The sequence below is a fragment of the Triturus cristatus genome, chromosome 7 (genome assembly GCF_964204655.1).
Source record: "Triturus cristatus chromosome 7, aTriCri1.1, whole genome shotgun sequence".
Lineage (NCBI taxonomy): Eukaryota > Metazoa > Chordata > Amphibia > Caudata > Salamandridae > Triturus > Triturus cristatus.
The window spans coordinates 1,424,179,705-1,424,199,765 of NC_140590.1; the positions used below are offsets into that span (position 1 = coordinate 1,424,179,705).

At 44.7% G+C, this 20,061-nt stretch overlaps 1 protein-coding gene across 1 annotated transcript in view; it reads right to left on the reverse strand.

The window, feature by feature from the left end:
• Positions 1–10,740, reverse strand: part of PARD6B (par-6 family cell polarity regulator beta) — a 58,132-nt gene extending 47,392 nt beyond the window's left edge. Inside the window, exon 1 of the mRNA XM_085619146.1 lies at positions 10,172–10,740. Within this exon, the coding sequence (XP_085475272.1) occupies positions 10,172–10,243 (72 nt within the window). The 5' untranslated portion in view covers positions 10,244–10,740. The remainder of the gene's footprint in view (positions 1–10,171) is intronic.
• Between the last annotated feature and the right edge of the window lie 9,321 nt (positions 10,741–20,061).

A 20,061-nucleotide genomic window follows, 5' to 3' on the forward strand; every position in this document is an offset into this window, starting at 1 on the left:
CCCTCCCACAACGCACTCACTCCCCCAGGGTAAAATTATCGTAGATTGTAACAACACAGTCAAGGACAGCAACACCATCCAGCTGTTATCAAACTCTATTCGCTCACACTTAGTCAATAGTTCCAAAACACATTAGTTCTTTTTAGGAGCCACAAGACGCAAGGATCTTAAGACACTTTTGAACACAAACTGTGTACCTCTGGTTGAAAGGTAGTCCACTAAACGGTGCCACAGGTTCTAGTATTTATAACTCACATCATTCACTTCTACCATGGCCACTAATGACCAAAGATTGCTGGCCCATTCCTGAACTGTAAGGGTAGTTGCAGATTTCTACCACTGGGCAATCAGTTGTTTAGCTGCTAAGAACATGTAAGATTTAAGTTTGAAGTCAGACAAGGAGAGATTTGTAATGTCACCAGGTCTAAAGCCCAGAAAAATCAGGGCTGCATACGCACTTTGATCTGCTGGACCGGTGAGGAGCTCTGTCCACAATATCTATGGTCTCCCTGGGAGCTAAGAGTCGCTGTGAATGCTGCACCTGGAGACCCTACCCGATCTGTTAGAGCCATTAGAGGCACATGCTCCTCATGCAGATTTTTAGTGACTGGCTATGATGGAGGATTAGTTTACAGCTGTTGGTGGCCCTTGGGGATATGGACTACGAATGTAACCTGTGTTGCCCCTGTCCACTGAGCCACTGGTGGAAACATACAGTCACCCCAGCGCTGTTCACAATGCTCCTCTCTGGTTGCTTTCTATCTGATTCGGGGTGCCTTGGTTGCTATGTTCTCTGGAACGCATATCTTATTGACCACAGATCTCTGCATGGACTATTATTAACCTGACATGTTGCGGGGGTAAGCTCAGGGTGCGTTGATGGACCCTGTCTTGCCCACACCAGTAATTATGATATATTGATAACATGGCTTCTGGTAAAGGGAAAAAAGAATGTTCACTCAAGGAGATGCTTCTAAGACTCGGAGCTCTCTGACGGAGTGAACTTCCCAGACTGAGTGCAGACTCTGCACAGGGCTCAGACGGTCCTGATGCTCATCACCCGCTCCTTCATTGAGGCTATCTTCACCTCGTTGCGCGATGACCTTAACACTGTGAAATGGGACTTATCTGCAAACCTCAAAGAAGCCTGATGAGATTTGAACATATTAGGTGATAGGGTCTCATCTTTGGAAGACAGAGTCCGGCCAAGATATGGAAATTGAACAACTTCAACAGGAGATCCTCTGCCTTCAACACCAACACTTAGATCTGCAGGCCTATGTTGAAGATTTGGATAACAGGTCTAGACTAAATAATATCCGTATTAGAGGAATACCATTGGGTGTTGAAGCGTTGATTACATCACATCCTTTGTAACTGATCAGATCTGCTCTATCCCAAACTATCGCCTGAGACAAAAATCCCGTTTAATTGCACTCATAGGGTTGGGCTCAGACGGCCCCGGCTGACACCTTGACGTGTGTTTACAATTTTCAGATGAAAGAGCAAATCCTCTGAGGTGCCTGAGCCAAATACCCGATTCAATACCAAGGACCACAACTTCCGAATAGATTTCCAAATGGATGGAAAACTTAATCAGCTCAGTTCACTGCAGGAGGCATGTCAACTGTTAAACATTAAAGACTCAGACCCAGAATCCCTTCGTATGTCGCAGCCCAGTGCTGGAGGCCATAGAGGCGGAACAGGCAGATGTTTTCTGCAGGTTCGCACCCAGAGACAATAGTTAGAAAGCAAAAGTCGGTGTTGGTGTCTCTGAGAAGATCAGACTTGCTTGGAAGGGTCATGATCTGGTCCATGCTGCATCCTCTTCAAAGCACTACACTTCCACTCGGAACTCTTGTTCACGGGAGGCAGGGGATATCAACGCCCCCTTAAGAAGCCTGACTGTTCCAAAGATGCGATGGCACTAATCAGGACATTTATCTTCTCCTTCGCTTCCAGCAAGCTCAGCGGGGGCCCTGGAGGGGCCTGGCTGGTAGGTAATGGCCACTGCATACCCCTCTATCTCCTTTCAAAGAGTAGCACAACCTGGACAATGATGGTCGTTATCATGTTATCAAAGTTGTTTGTTTTGCTGTCCTTGTGTGTTTTTGTTTCTTTTTCTGAGGTGGCCTACTTAAAGCGATCTCACATTGCCCCTACCTGAGCAGGGTCCTCCACAACGTTCGGCTCTCCATGTCCTTGCGCACTTTATCACCCTCCATAAAGGCATTCACCTAGCTACTTTTCACTCATCTGGCACATGACTGATGATTCGATGACCCTCACTGTCAACGTTAAGGGCTTGACAATACTATTAAACGGCATACTATCCTTTCATATCTGGAGCCCACAATTGCTTATTTCAAGAAACACACCTCATAGCTGGGGATACTCAAACTCCGTTCTAAAGCTGTTCCTCAACAATACTTCTCATCCAACACCACCAAAACAACGGGGGTAGCTATTTTAATATCTAAATCTTTCAGGAGGACAGTGGGACCCAAGTGGGCTAAAATAAAGGCAGGCTTCTCGCATACATGATAACAGTGGGCTCATGCTCTTTCACCCTAGGGACTATTTACACACCCAATAAAGGGCAGGAATCCCTTCTCCTTGTTCAAGTCTCCTGGCCCTGATGGTTTCACTTCCATTTTTGATAAAACTTTGTTCTATCCTGGCCCCTCTTCTTACTAGGTTATTTAATGATATTGACAGCCCTACCTCAATTTCTTTTTCAATGCAAATAGCATCTATAGTTGTTATACCAAAGCCGGGGAAGAATAAACGCCACTGCGCTTCCTATAGGCCAATATCTTTATTAAACTTAGATCTGAATTTTTTTTACAGGTCTTCTCGCAGGTTTCTTGGGTCCTCTATTGCCAGACCTCATCTCCCCTGATCAAGCAGGCTGTGTCCCCACCTGTCAATGCAGCAACAATACAATGAGAAAATTGCATCTTAGAGAAGGCTCGAAGATCTGACCAGCGGTGTATGCTCTTAGCAATAGACTGGCAAAAATCGTTTGACAGAGTTCCAATGCTGTATTTGGCGCCCACTCTCAAACACTTCGGCTTAGGAGATTGCTTTCGCAACTAGGTCCTTAGTAACTACAGCCATCCATCAGCCACAGTCAGAGTGAAAGAATACTCCTCTGCTCCATTCCAGATCTCCAGAGGCACACCACTGGGGTGCCTGCAATCACCCCCGTTTGAACTTTATATGGAGCTATTGGCTTAGAGGATTCGCGATAATCTAATAATCAAGGGCATTGTCCTAGGAGCTGAGCAACACACTATTAGTCTGTATGCAGATGATGTTTTAGCGTCGCAGAAGGATCCTCTCCATTTCATTACCTGCGTTCCTTGGCGAATTGGAGGGTTTTGATCTGTTGGCAGGCTTTAAAGTTAATATACATAAATCTCAAGCTCTTCATTTATAACTCTATTTCCACACAGGAATCCCTACAACAGACTTACTTCATCCAATGGTCATCCACCTCTATGCAGTACTTAGGAGTCGCCCTCACTGCTGCAGCCCATACGACGGCCACTCTCAACTATAGAAAGCTGATGCAGCATATCAAGTCAGAGCTATATTGATGGAAACCGTATACTCTCTTGTGACTTGGCTGCACTGCAGCTTTAAAAATGACAATATTGCCCAAAATCCTATTTCTTTTCCAAATGCGCCTGTTGGAGCCGCTTCCAGGAACTTTCCAGATTCTTCAGTGGGAGCTCGATCGCTTTGTGTGGGCGTAGAAACTACCCAGAATACAGCACAAGCTATCCTACAGATCTTCCGAGGACGGGGGTCTGGGCGTGCCCCAGCTCTCGCGATATTACCAGGCTGCCCAGCTTAGGTTCCTCCTAGAATGGTCGCGCCAACTCTGAAGCATTGGCTTTTCCTGAATAGGACAATGGCCGGTCAACCCCTGTGGAGAATTCTTTTCCTTTCTCAATCCACCCGACCCAGGAGTCTCTACCCCTCTCCTATTATTAGAGCATCCCTTATTGTTTGGGACAGAGTGGCTAAACGAAAGGGTCTCATTACGTTCCCCTCTCCACTAATGTCAACTGTTAGCAACCTGAATTTCACTCCGGGTCTAGACTCTCGAGCTTTCGCACACTGGAATCAGTCGGGCTGTAGATCAATTGGCTACCTGTTTGATACCGAATGGCTGTTACCCTTCGAGAGCTTGCGCTCCGACCACGCTATGCATGAAACCAAACGACTGCACTATATGTAGATTAGGCACTGGTTGATGCACCCTACAATGCGGCCTGGGGCCCAGTGCTTTCTGGTCCCTTATGAAAAATTACTGCTCTCTAAGTCATGTAACACATGTGTTATCACTGAACTCTGTGGCTTACTTTATCCTACTGCTGACCAACCCAAATCCACAGCTCAGAAAAGATGGAAGATAGAGCTAGGCCACTCCCTAACACAAATGGAAAGGAAAGGAGGGGGGGGGGCATGTATTATCACATTAGGTACACACCTCATAATGTGGCTAGGGTCGAAGCGGCCACCGAGATGGTCACATATTGGTCCCTCACACCTTTCTGCCTACATACAGGCAATCTGAGTCGTAAGCCTGAGTGTTGGAGTGACTAAGTGTCACAGGGTTAGAGGCAAACACACAATAAATAAACAATTGGAGGTGTAGCTGGGCTCTGTGGGCAGAAGTACACTATTACTGCATCAGGTCAGTTGCAAACATTCTTCTTTAAACAGTGGTGGGGTCCTGCTCAATTGTTCAACTTGTTGGCCTTAATCACGCCTTTGTGACCTATAAGTTTTTGTTAATGGTTTTTATCCATGCTGCACACCATCTGCAATGCAGTGCAGCTAAAGTTGTTTGACGCAGCCACTCAGTCATTTTGCAAATGGGCGCACCACTACAAAAATAAATACAAAAAAACACTTGTCTTTTTTTGTTACACAAAAGTGTTTATTTTAAGTGGTTTCCGGAGCAAAAACAATGGGGCGATGGGGTGAGGGTAATCGGTTTGGGGGAAATGCCTTTGAAGGAGACACAAAAGAACGAGGAGCATGGTAGGACTGAAAGCAACTGGTGATGGGGAAAGAAAAGAGGAAAGCATGGGGAGAGAGCAACACTTTCGGGAAAGGGAGAAGCAGCTGGCAACGGAGAGCACTACGAGGCGGAGAGACGTACACTAGGGGGACTGCTTGAAAACACATGTACTCTAATAGGGTCTATCACAAAAAAGGGGGAAAAAGCAGTGCTTGAAAGGCCTGAAGCGAGGCTGCCAGGCAAAAATTGCACAGACAATACTCTGAGAGGGCCAAACAACATTAAAAAGCTGGGACACGGATAAGTAGGCAAAAGAGAGTGACGAGGAAAGCCAACCAATGGTAAGCAATAGATGGACTCAAAGCCTCTCCAAGTTCTTGGTAAGCCTTCCAACAGATATTGCACACGCTGTCTAGCACGCTCCACCTGAACAGCAGTCCCACTGTAGCAGCCTGACCTTTCCCGTGATGTGCTTGAGTGAACAGACTACTCTGATAGAAGGGCGCACATTTCATGCTCCTGACAATTGCCAACCAGGGGGGTCATTACCCAATACAAAAATAATCAGGGCAATTGGAGAGGGGGGAAACTGGTCTCGTTTCAGAGACAGTCGCAGCCATTTGATGCTAAAGCACAGTAGAGTCTACTACTTTTCCCCCCAAATCTCATTTCACTGTGAAAGTCTGGAGACGACCCTCTGTACTTGGATTCTCACCCTGCAGCGCAAAGACAGGGCAAAGAAGCAAGCAAAAAATGTTACAACTACTTAAAACTCTACTTCACTGGTCAACAACAACTGGATAGTTTAAAGGAAATTCTTTGTTGTCACAGCGATTAGTGTGCAATGAGGAAGGGTAACTAGCCGTGCTTGGTTAATCTAGTCAACCCATAAATTCTTTCTAAAGCGGTTGTATTTTAGAGTCATGATTCAAGTACAAACTGAGTCATACTTTCAAGTTACTTAACCAACTTCAGTCACACCCAGATAGGACTCTAAAAAGGTAAACTTGCGAAAGACACCTCTCCATTTCACGTGGTAATAGTTTTTGTTTGCATAATCGAATACATAACTCTAATAAAGCTGAGGCATCAACCACAAATCATAAACGTTGAAGAGCAAGCATAATTCAGAGTGGTAAGAGGAAAACGAGAAAGCTAGAGAATCAACTGGGAGGCGATTTGCACTGGCTTAAATCCTGTCTGTGCAACCTAAGGAGACGAATTTTGTGTTTAGTTTTTATTCAGGCTTTACGGTTGAGCAAACAGTGATCGCGGGCACATTACTTTCCTCCATAACCCATGAACGGTAGAGACTCTTTCGAAGCAGTTTAACTCTTACATTTAAGCACCGACCTAAATCCGGATGTTTACACTGCAGCGCAAGTGAACTTGGACATGATGTCATGTCAATATGTCAGAAAGATGAAAGACTTGTATGCTGTTCCATTCCTAATGCCACAACCCCATTCATGACAGTGAGGCAGCGCATGAACAATGAGCTCTGTCTTTACTTTTCCAATACACTTAGGTCAGCCGCCAGCGAAGTTAATAATCGCTTGCCTTATAAAAAACGCATAACACAAGCACACTTTTTAAAACACAAGACTACCACTGCTAAGCTGACCCTTTAGATTGAAAAACGCATGATCTGAAGTTAACCAGCAGGGATAAGTACGTGTACGAAAACTAGGCCTGCATGGTACTACACCCCCCCCCCCCCCCAATTAGTTATCAGAATGTCTGCAGAGAACCATCTTATTATGAGTTTGTGTTTATAGTAAAAGAAAACAAAAAAGTGCACCATGAAGCAACGAACTCCTGCTTGTTCTGCCTTTAATTAAAAGATGTACTTGGCATTCAGCCTAAGAGGAATGCGAAACAGCAGATACAAAAGCAGCACTGGAAAGGTAATTGACAACAACGCTAAGCCATACCATCGGCACGTCGTATAAATCCAGTTTAGCATTCCATATGCACAGCAGAACATTATGCACTCCGTGCTCACTGCTTAGTGCTGAAGGCAGTAATTTAATGAGTTCCTTTTTTAACTCGAAAGCAAGTCTGCTGCACACCTAAATTACATTTGCGAGAATTCTAGAGAAACAGTAACAATTTCCAAAGGCACATCATTGTTTCGTTATCAACCTACAGTTACATGATTTCAGAAACCATACACAAACATTGAGTGCAGGCGGCTACAACTTTAAATTTTCATAAAAGTGCGTACAATACAAACGCCGAGCCTTGGCCATTCTAGAAATTATAAAGTGTACATGGACTCCTTGAGCGGGGCGATACACCGCATAAGCAAAATGCTTATTTTTTTTTAAGTCTACCAGATTTGCTTAAAAATCACAAATTAAAACAGGTGTGAGCAGCGACGGTTTAAAAGTAAGCCAGGACGCTTAAAGCAGTGTCCTTTTGCGGAGACAAACGAGGGAGATCATAGTGAATAAATACATCGAGTAAGTTTGGAATTCAAACAAAAGCTGTCCTGAAGACAACGTCTGGCTTTAAAAAACAAAAACATACTGATCACATGCCTCGCTGATCCACCCCATTTTAATGTAAAAAAAAATATATGAAACGATGAATTTAAAAATGTCTCGATTACCTTCTTAAACAGTTAAACATACATGAGTAGGTCTTGACAAACGTCATAGTTTTAGACCAGCATATAAAGGGTGTGATTAACAGTGGATGTTTAGTGACATTCCAATACTCCGTGGTGAGTCTTCAATAGATAGAACTCCATCATTTACAGATCTCTGGAGTATAACTGAAGAGGGGCCGAGCAGAATCCACTTACGTTGTGGTTCTAGAACCAGGAAAAAAACAAGACGGGCTGCATGGATAAGAAACTTCCCCAAAAAAAGTGTAGCACATACAATGAGTTGAGCTCAATGCCTCAGAGGGACCTGTTAGACACGAAAACAAATTGAGAATATAGATTTTTTTTAAATCGGGGTCAACGGAGGAGAGGGCAGTAGGTCGTTCCCCTATCAAACTACACATACTTATTTCGAGTTACATGAGCAGAAAACAAAACATGTAATACAGTTGATTTTCAAATTCCTTACAGGTGAAAATACCCTCAAATTGTGGGTAACAAGACTATAAAGGGAAACACTCAATTGACACATCGAAGAACTAAGTATTGTCATAAGACTAAATATCACAAAGTAAAATCAACTGGAATACATCATATAATTCACTGGTGCTTGAAAAGTAAAACGAAACCAACAAGGAGATGATGGATGGAGTGCTGAAACTTTTCAGACACTCAACCCCAGTCACAGATCTGGGTTGACTCAATCATTGTTCTTTAGCTCACTAGGCCACCCCAGTTCAGACATAGCAATATACAAATCAGTCTTGACCATGTGCCTCATGGGAACAGTCCAGTCCAAACTGCCAAGGCATGTCCTCCCAGGACCAGAAACAAGCACCCTGCGATCAGTTTCAGGGTAACATCCCACATCAGCCAGGTTAGCTTGTATCTGGTGGCAAAGTGAGCAAGGGACCCACGTCTGGGCATAGACTGCTAACTTAGGGCGAACACAGCAAACACAAGGAGACGATGGACAGAGAGCCGAAACTTTACAGACACTCTCCCACAGTCACAGATCTGGGTTGAATCCATCATCGCTTTTTAGCTCACTTCGCTACCCAGTTCTGACATAGCTATATGCAAATCAGTCTTGACCCTGTACCTCATGGGAACCGTCCAGACCGAACTGCCAAGCCATGTATTCCCTGGACTGGAAATAAGCATCCTGGGACCTGTTTCAGGGTAATACCCCTCATCAGCCAGGCTACCTTGAATCTGGTGGCATGGAGAGCACGGGACCCACGTCTGGGCATACCCGTCTGACTCGGGATGACAAATTCAAAAAGAACCATTGATGGACAAAATGCAGAACAATTTCATACATTCACCCCAGTACAGAGAACAAAGCATGCCTGAGGAACTGCATACACGTACTACTTGAATGAAGAACAATACTGCAATCAAGGGGACAAGTAATTTCTGTATGGGGTCCTAAATGAGTCACTAAATGGTTAAAGTTACAAAGCAAAGCCATGACAATTTTCATTAAGGTGAAACCCAGAGAATTCAGGACACAACAGGTGCTACCACCAAGGTAGAGATATTCATGGTGCCACAGCAGTTCTACTCGGTGGGAGTGTTACTGTGGAATTTGAGCCAACTATGCCTCACAGCTACCGCCCCAGGCATCCAGAAGTTTCTTCCAGAGTCCATAACTGCGCCGGGCTGTACTAGCATCGGTTCCCGTACTCGTTATGCCCCAGAAACCTGCAGGCTCTTTCTCTCCCTTGTGCTGTCCCATCGAGAATCTTGCTTCTTGTCATACAGTGGTAGCTGTGGGATCTGGTGGGATTGTCTGGGAACAGGGTACACACTTTAAGATACTGGGGTTCTCATATGAGAAAGGATGTAGGAGGAAATCGTGTGGCCGAAATAAACATTGTGTCCGTGTCCCTAATCCCCATTTGGTACTAAAATGTGTCCCCCTAATCCCATTTGGTACTAAAAATGTGTCCCAAATATCCTGGGTGCAGAAGAAGCGTGTGCCGCGGTGCTACTGCACCTGCTGTACTACTGAGAGCTACGCCCCTGGGTAAGAAGCTGCCGGTCCCTGGCCATGCGGGTCTCACCGTCCTGCTGCGTTAGGCTGCACCAGTGCCCTACCCTAGGTGTTGTGGCTTTGGTATCCAGGGAGGTGCCACCACCCACACGCTTCGGGCAGTCGTCATTTTGGGGGAGCAGGTTATAGTTTGTGGACTTTAAACAACCAAGCTTTCAAGGATTCTTCTAGACACCCCGACCAATACCAAGGATTCCAGGCTGGCGCAGGATGCCTATGGGACCACGGTACAGGGCTGTGCCAGCCACTGCACCTGCAGTGCACCGCCCTCGGCCTTTCGTGTACTCACTCCGGGTTCCTGGGTGCCAGGCACCTGCCAGCGCCGAGCCCGCCCTGATGCGGAGAGGTCTGAGAAAAGTGTGTGGGGGGGGGGGGGGGGGGGGGAAGATGAGCTTGAATTGGGGGGGGGGGGAGATGAGCTTGAATGGGGGGGGGCGATCCAGGACGCAAAGGCAGCACCCACCTTGCTCTTCACCTCCACAGCACTGAGCGCCCTGCTGCTGCCCACTCCCGCCGGCCGCTGGATCTTGATCATTCTGGCGCCACTGCGGCGGCCAGAGCGCGGAGTCCCGGGGCCCCGATCACTTCACTGGTCGGACTGTGCGAATTGTCGTCGCCGCGGTGCCCTGTTCCAGGGGAATACTCCGTGCCTCGGTGAGAGCTGCAAGCTCGTTATTCAGTAGCAGGCCTCGCTGCTCTCGGACTCCGATGCTGCCGGGCAGCCACAACCTGCTGCGGCCGCCGCGTCCTTTCGTCTGGCACTGACCGAGCCGCGGCACCCGCTGACGTCACTCGGGACCAGGGACTGCCAGGGTCAGCCTCGCTCTGGGGAGCGCGCGAGCGCCGCAACACCAGCTCTATTCAGGCAGGTGCTCGCGCGCGCACCTGACGGGGCCTGCAGCGCCACTCCCATCGGGGCAGTCTCGCTCTGGGGAGCGCGAGAGCTCTCGAGCACCTGACAGGGCCCGCAGCGCAAGCTTCCATCGAGACAGGGAGCGCGCGCAACTGATAGAGATCGCAGCGCCCGCTTCTAACAGGGCAGGTGCTCGCGCATGCACGCTCTCCATACAAGGTGTGCGCGCGCTAAAGGCGGAGCTTGCACGCTTGTGTTACTTTTTCCCTTGCCTCTTCCGACTGTCACCTGAGGCTAACAGACAGGAATCGTGTGTTTAACGGACTACCTTTCTCGGTTCACAGTACCTTTCTCGATTCACAGGGACGAAGGTGGTTTACTTATGGCATCCGGGGGTAAAGGATAGCCCTTCGTCTTTTCAGCCCTTGTGCCGGCTTCAAATTGTCTGTTGCATTGTGTGCAGGTGATTGAGACATAATATTGGAATCTCTTAGGTCCAGGCATGACTACTCTAGTCTAGGCTTTTTTTGTGCACTCTGGGAAGTGTAGTCTGGGTTGTATAATGGGCTAGCAAAGGATAGCAGACTTAGAATTTAATTTAAATAAAAAAATTACTTGGAACAGCTAGTCACACATTGCAGTGCTTTAAATGGAAATAAAGAAATTCAGGTACTAACACTTTACAGTACTTTTTTGCTCCTGGAAGTGCCGGTACTCGCCCACTAATTGCCGCAGTGCTGAAAAAGTGCAGGTATTCAATTCAATTCAAAATAATCTTTATTTCGGTCATAGACCATAAAAGATAAGCAGTCCATAAAAACAAGAAATTGTTAAATTACATAAAAAGTGAGTACAATAAAGATTAGATTGATTACAAGTTATTTCATTAAAACAATAGATAAAAGATTAAAAGGTTAAGATATCATAAAAACAATACATTATACCGGCAAATTCGACAATAAAAGGGAGCTTCTCCTTCGCCACACAGCATACCAGAAGCGTGATAGCGAAAAAACTATAGGTAATGCTGTGTCTGTCTTCAGAATTCTGTAGGCAACTTTACAATGTATGGTCCCCAAATTCCTACAGAGTTGACGAAGCCAACGTTTTCTGATAGTTTTGTATGTGGGGCAAAAAAAGAGAACGTGTAGATCAGTTTCGCTAGGGGCTCCACAGGTTGGACAGTCGAGAGGATTATTTATCGACCACTTCCCTGTGAAGGCTCTCAAAGGCAATGTTCCATACCTGAATTGTATATATAGTTTTCTAGAGGCATTAGGCTCCATCAGGTCTAGGACTGGCTCTATTTTGAAATCTTCTTTGATATTAAAAAAGTCCAAGGTCAATGAGCCTAATTTATTGTTGGTTAGCATCGTGTTTTTGTTATTTATCCAAAATGCATTTGCCAATTCAGCTCTAGAAAGTTTAGGGGCATGTGTTTCAGGATGGTGCCATAGTTCAGGAAACCCTAATCTAATAAGCTCCCTTTTGATATAGAGAAGCCACGGTATGTTATCTATACCACGAGGGGTCATTAACGATTTTAAATCGTTTTGATAATCCACTAGCTCTGGAGTTGCCCACAGCCTGCGCCAATACAGTAGTGGCCTTAAAGCAATTTCGTCTTGAATGGACCTTACTCCCAAGTCCATTCTGAGTGGAATAAGGGGAGTGCTGGGTGGTAAGGACAGTATTGACCTTAAGAACGAGTTTTCTGATCTCCCAATGTCTCCAGTTGAGCAGTGGCCCCATAGTTCAACCCCGTAGAGAGATGCAGCCCGTGCTTGTACTTTGTATATTTCAATGGTGGGTGCTATCGGTTTTGAGATGGAAGCTCTATATATTTTAAGGATCCCACCGCAGGTCTGCGTGAGTCGCAATTTAGCTTTTGCTAGCTGGGGACCCCATTCCATCCTGTCCGAAAACGTGACACCAAGATATTCAAAGACTGAAACCCTATCCAGTGCAACACCATTGAGAGAAGGGTTTGGGCCGTTGTTTTTAGGCGGGTTGCATATCATAAATTTTGTTTTTGAGGAATTAACCTCAAGGCCTCTCTGGGAACAAAAATCGGAGAAACTATCGAGGGCACGCTGAATCCCCATAGGGGATTTAGATGCCAGGAGGGTATCATCAGCAAACATTAGTGCAACCACCTGCTCGTTGTTAAGTTTGGGGGCATCGATGTCCTTAACTCCCCTCAGGTGGGCCACTAATGCATTAGTATAGAGAGAAAATAGGGTTGGGGCCAGGACACATCCCTGTCTTACTCCACGGTTAACCGGGGACTTTGGAGTCAATTTGCCCCACTTGCCACACCTAACTTGAGCAAAGTTGTCATTATGTAGCCGTTTTATAATCCCCAAAAGGCAGGCAGGCATCCCCATCTCAGCCAAGACCGCCCACAGGGTTTGCCAGGGGACTAAGTCAAAAGCTGCTTTGAGATCGACGAAGGCTGCCACCCTCTACCCTCACGGTTTTCCAATAAAGAAGTTGTAATCGGAAAAGTTGGTCCACCGTGGATGTCTTCTCTCTAAAGCCAGCCTGGTAAGGGGTTAGTATTCGTTTTTCGTCCATCCAGGCTTGTACTCGATCTAGAATGATACGTGCAAAGAGCTTCTGACTAACGTCAATTAGGCTGATCGGGCGGTAGTTGCTAGGCAAGAGGGGGGAGCCCTTCTTGAAAACCGGGACTATCTCTGCGCCTGCCCAGGTGTTCGGAATGGGGGCACCATGAAGAATGGCATTGAAGAGTAAGCAAAGGTATGGTATCCACACCTCAGGTTTATGCTTGTAAAGGTCCCCAGGAATCTTGTCAAGGCCAGGAGCCTTTCCTACTGGAAGTCTGTTCACGGCCTTTTCTACCTCCCTGGGGCTTATACTAACAATGGCTTCGTTAATCGCATCAGGGGGGGATGGAACCTCAGTAGTGGGTGCCAACGGAGCATACAAACTCTGAAAGTGATCTACCCATTGACTCGATGCAATGTTGGGGTCATCGGCTATACAGCCATCCTTTGATTCTGATCTGACAATTAGCCAAAATTCTCTCATGTCCTTTTTAATGAGTGCTCTTTTGATGTCCTCCCATTTATCATATTCCCAGTTCTGCTTTGCCACTTTTACAGTTTGCTTGTATTTAATTCTACTCATAGCGACCGCTTTCCTATCGCCAGATTTTAATGTGGCCAATAGGGCTAGTTTTGCCACTCTGCATTCGTGGTTAAACCAGGAGAGTGCAATTGCGGTTCTCTTTTTCCTAGAGATCAAAGGATTTAGGTAGTTTCCCAATATGTTGACTAGCCCAGTGTGGATTTCGGACACATGATTTTTCCTGATATCATTGTCCTGATCTAAGATTTGGCACATTTGTGCAAGGGCATTACATGTGGCCGAATAGATAAGGCTGATTTTATCAGGGGATTTAAGAATCAGCATCCACTTGAGTGCAGGTGTTCGCCCTTTCAAATGAAGGAAGTGCAGATAGTAACGGACAGTACCTGCCCATTCAAAGCACTGACGCGTTGGACCTGAAATCTTGTCAGAGTTAGCAATGAATCAACAGCAATGTATAAATAACCCTGAAGAGGGATAGCCTTCGTATATCTATAGATGCATGTTCAATTGAATTATGCAGCGGTGGAGAACTAATTGATGCAACTGAATAAAGCTGTGAACAAAGACAAAGGCCATTATTATGGTAGTGCGAGAAAAGGGTTTGCTAAATGGAATCCAATTACAGTTATTGCCATAAAAACGGGGCATAACATGCAGATTTCATCCACATACCCTATTAATTACTGCGCTTTTCCCCCCACAGTAAATATCTGCAGGCTTTCCCTCTGAATTTTTCCAGGGGAGAATGCTGGGGGTTGGGGTGTGGTGATGTGGAGGGAGGCAAGGGGACTCCAGTGCTTACCACACAAATTACAACCAATTAATTGATTTAAGCAGGGCCTTAGTGTCAGGCTCATTTTATGGCCTTATTAGCTCACTCTCGTCACATCTTAAAACAATAATACAATAGGTATCACGGTCCTCTAAAAATATACATATTTCCTGAGAAATAAAATATGAACATTTAGCAGAATCTATTACAATAATTATTTGACTTTGCATAGTTGCATTGGTGATGATATTATTAACACGGTCTTCTATTATCCAGTGTAAAATCGTTTGTGTGAATCATGCATTGTTGCATTCCGCAGAAAACAAGCCTTCATGAATCACTTCTTGTAATAAAATTGTTCACCTCTTTTATTCCATCCAATATACATTATAAAACTGTTTTTGAGTTTTGTGTTTATTCCGTGCCCACACCAAAGACCCCTGAAAGCCCCTCTTTCTATTGAGAAACAACCTGGCAGTGAAATGTTATACGCTACAAATGTGTTATATAAGTTTCTTGCCGTGATGCATAGTAAGGTTCAAGACTTCAGACTTTAGAAAGAAAAGTAACTTGTTTCTGATTTTTCTAAATTTTGAGTGCCCTTGTAAAAAAAACCCGCTTCCTTGAGGATATTACCTGTGCCATAACACACATTTGCACTACTAATGAAATAAATTATCTCCATGAGTAGGAAATGTTTCCTTCCTGTTTCCATCATATTTAAATAATACATTGCTTTTTGACATTGCAAACTAAAGTGTTTATTAATTCCATACATTTGAACCGTAACCATACCTAGACAATAATAGGTCTCCTGAATACTTTCTTAAATCTTCCTAACTTTGCATGAAAATACATTAGTCACTACTAGTACTGGACTTTTTTTTTGCCTTTGACATCTTTTTGTAATACAGCTCATGCCTTATAGAGGTTGTGGTCTCAATGGGCACTAAAACAAAGTCACCATGTCTTTGGATTCCCTTGGTATAATAAATATTGAGTCTCTCCTGCTCCCCATGTTTAGGAAAATAACTGTAGGATTGTAACTGTTCATAGCAAAACAATTAATTTTTATATTCTTTGTAATCCAAGAATACAGAAGGAGGTGTCTTGGCTTCTCTATCCTGATTACCTCCCTAAGAGACCATTTGAATGCAGTAATCTGTTTGCAACAATTAAAAATAGGATTAATGAAACTGGACAGCAATTGTATTTGGTCATTATCAGATTAAGCTATCCAGATTACAGCTCAAATTAACATGTATTTGTGGTCTGAACTTCAGGTCGATGTTTGCCAAATCTTATAGGATTTTTTGTGGTTTTATTTCTGGTTACATCCCTTACTTATTAAAATATCATTCTCAATCGGGTTGCTGGAATGAGGTGCCTAGGTCTCTTAACATTTCGTGAACTGGTAATTACTGTGGTCCAAATTTTATCTAATTAGTTAATTAAATGTAAAGTTTTGGAGTAAATAGACGTAATGGTTTTAAAAGACTTTGTCTTAATAACATTTGTGTAAATAAATAAAAACATCTATGAATGTTATGAATACATTTAAAAATAACTGGTGTTCTGGACTGCAGCTACTCTTTGATAAGTCATATTACGAGCAAATATGTCTTTCATGACAGGGTAAGAATGGTTAGTAAGTGGCCACAATCCACCTATTCTCAGATATTTAAACTGAAAAAGTCAATATAACCAAAGCATATAAAAGCTATAGACCATCAGTTCTTTATCGTTTTTCATGTCCGAGAATAGTTTCCTCCACCTCACTGAAATAGGATTGTTTAACTTGTCCTAATTTGAATGAACAATTGTATAAGCTAGACCATTACCTTCATCAAAGGATGCTGCCATCTCAAGATTCAGTTCTATAAACACACAATCTGTTTTCTCCTTCAAGATCTAAATATCTTCATATGCAAAATTTGTAAGGAAAGACTCAATCTACTTTTGATTATTCTCTGCTGGGTTATACCTACAACACACACAGCCGAGAAAGTACTTCTCAAAATGCATTTCAACTATTTGAGACAATCAACAGAGAAGGGGTCATTTAGCCCCCTTGTGGTCCCCTTCCCTCAACCCAGAAAGGGTCATTTAGCCCCCTTGTGGTGGCGTCCCTTCTTTCTCTCACCCAGTAGTGATTACCAATGGTATCTAGAGATCCCCATAGACTTCGTTGGGTTCTCTTAGCAAAAGTGGACCTATTGTACCAGCTGGAGCACTTTTGTCAAAACTGAAATGTCTGAATCCTCGTCATAACATCTGGTCTGTATTTTTTTTTTTTACTGAAACAAATCCCAAAATGACGATTTTTGTCTGAAATAGAAAAAGTCAGTGGCCATGACTTGTGGGTACTTTTCTCCTCACTGACTGTTGTGGGCATTGTTTATTTTCCTACTAAGGCCTTGATTGCGAGTGGGTCAAGGTAATTCCGACCCATGCATAAACTCTGTGTATGCTTAGATTGGAATTATGAGATTGAAGGTATTTAACGCATCCAATAATTGTTTGATAACTCAACCTTATTTTACCTTAAGTAAGTCAAACCTCGCGCAGACCCGGTGATAAAAGGGCTGAAGTGGACAGAGAACTGGGCGGACCGCATCTCACTCTATGCGGATGACATTCTTTTATATTTAACACAGCCTGAACGTTCGCTCAGTAGCTTATTAGACATCTGTGCCTCCTACGGTAAGGTCTCTGGGTATTCCATTAACTGGAGTAAATCAGTACTATATATACTTCAGGGCCCTCCCCCGCACCTGCCTAGAGGTGCTGAGATACAGATAGCGCTGGATGGTTTTAAATACCTAGGTATTCATATCACACCAAACCCTACACATTTCATCGAACGCAACATACTTCCACCGTTGCACAGATTAAAAAGTGATGTGAGGAATTGGCACTCCCTTCCGCTTACAATGTTGGGGCGAGCTGCACTGTTTAAAATGATGGCCCTCCCCCGATTTCTCTACGCAATACAGAATACACCCATGTCAATACCCGACTCATACTTTAAAGCCATTGCGACGGAGGTGGGACACCTGCTATGGGCAGGGAAGCCCCATCGTATGGCCATGCGTAAGTTCATGCGGAGCTGGTATGACGGTGGTATTGCGCTGCCAAACGTCCATCTCTACTACTGGGCCTCCCACTTGATAGTGGTCAACCAATGGCTTCATGCCCCCCAGGACGAGCCAGCTCTGCGCATGGACAGGCACATGATCGGCGCGGACGGCGTAATGGGCGCTCTATATAATAAATCAACACTAAGCAAACTCATCGGCCCTACGGCACATACGGTGCAGGTGTGGTTTAAGGCACAGCAGGCACTGGGGTGGGAGGGGGTGATAACCCAACAAACACCACTATGGGATTCTCCCAGACTTGGTAAGCTACGTAACAGTAAAGGTTTTGAGCAGTGGGATCTGATAGGTATCTCCAGGGTGGGCGATCTGTGGGGCAAGGGGAAGGTGATCACATTTGCGCAGCTCCAATCCACATACCAGATGGCAAAGACAGAGCATTATAGGTACCTACAAATTACACATGCCCTTACAAGGGTAATACCCTCAGGAAGTGATTTGCCTGAGTCCTCGCCTCTGGAGGACCGTTTGCTAACTGATCATCTCACGAAAAAAGCGATATCTTGTACATACCGCAAGCTGGTTAATAACCAAAAGGACCCTACCAAAACCCTTCGGGAACGATGGCAAGCGGAGGTAGGTGAGATGAACGAGCAAGAGTGGCAGGAGGCGCTGGCGTCCCCGCGAGAGGTAGCGACCTCCTCCAGACTAAAACTTATACAGCTGAAAATTCTACACAGAGTGTGCTTCACTAGATCGGCACTTCACAAAATAGGAAGGACGGATACGCCACTCTGTCTGAGAGGCTGCGGATCTGTAGGCACATTCTATCATACTATCTGGGACTGCCCGAACATACAACAATACTGGAGGGAGGTGGCGGCCACGGTGACTCAGGTCTGCGGAATTGAGGTCCCACCTGAACCGCGTAGATGCATACTGAATGTGGGGGAGCCGACAGATCTGGGTCACGCGGCGAAAGAATGGGCGACATTAACATTCGCGTTAGCCAAACGAAACATCGCACAGCGCTGGGGGGCGCGCGCGGCCCCCACCCATCGGCAATGGTGCCTAGACCTTGACAGCACCATGGTGGCGGAAAAGGTAGTCTGCATCAATAGGGGATGCCCACGCAAATGGAAACGGGTATGGGGTAACTGGAACACCTTTCGGGGCGACATATGCGCCCCACCACCAGAAGATTCTGAATCCGAGCTTAGTGACTAAAGGCTATCCTGGTATTACTGGGGAGAGTCGTAATGTACCGGGGAAGATGGGTAGAGTGGGGCGGATGAAGTCGGGGAGAACTGAAATTTTGTGCATAAATATGTATAATCTAAGTGTGACGGAATAGCTGGCGATGGATGTTATCAAGTAATATTGGCATTACTTATGATGATGTATGGCTCTTTTATGTTTATTTTTGGTGTTTTGTTTGCTTTTTCCGACATAATAAAAACAATGTCACAAAAGTAAGTCAAACCTAGCGAAATTTAATGGGATAAAAGCATATGGTATTTACCGTATCATGCAGATTTTGGTGCATTAAACACCAAAATCAGCATGTTATCCTCCACAGAGTCGTAGTAGGCATTATTTATCACCCTCATAAATAACGTACCCTTTGGTATACATTTTTATCAAGTGCGTAAATAACACCTAAGCTCATAATCGGGCCCTAAGTCTTCAATATCTTGCAAGGTGGCACTGGGCAGGAAAAATATGATTCCCTAAGTAGCCCTATTGCAGATGGATGCCCTAGTGATGTGTTTTGAATGGTGGAGCAAGCTGAGACTCTCTTGTTGCAAACCTAGTGGTTAATGTGACAATGAGGCAGGATCAACAGATTTGATATGGTCATAAAACTGAGGACCCTAGTTCTGCATTATAACCGCTATTAACTCCCACTGAATAATTTTTCTCCATTTCTCACCTGGCTTCAGGACTTGCTATTTAGTGATCAACTACTGTATGGAGTATGAGTTAGAGTAGATTTTTTTCTGAATTGCTTTAAGGTTGTTATATATCTTAAAACTGACTAATTGTGATAGGTAAAACTCCTTCTGCAAAATGTTCCTCATCAGCTGTACTATTTTCTATATTTTGTATTTCCATCCTTATCACCTGGTTCTGCCTTGATACAAATTGAGACCTGGCCTTTTCTCCAATTGATAGAGTTCTCAGAACATAGCAAGAGTAGTTTTTGAACCATCATTACCGGGACAGTTATCAATCTCACATCCATATTTCAATCGAAGGGACTAATGTGAGTTCAGGTTCACTTGCTTTGCTAAGTGCCAGGCAGAGGCAGGGTATTTCCCACCAGGATGCGTAGAACATTCACAACTTTGAATCTCTATGTGCTAACAGAGAAGAGTAAGCAGAGACACTAGAAACATTAACATGCATGGTTTTACTAGAGTATACGGATATATAGCATATCGCGGTGAATAAAATGGGGAGGCTACTGGCTCATATAATAAGTTATGTTAATGACGGATATCAGTTGACCA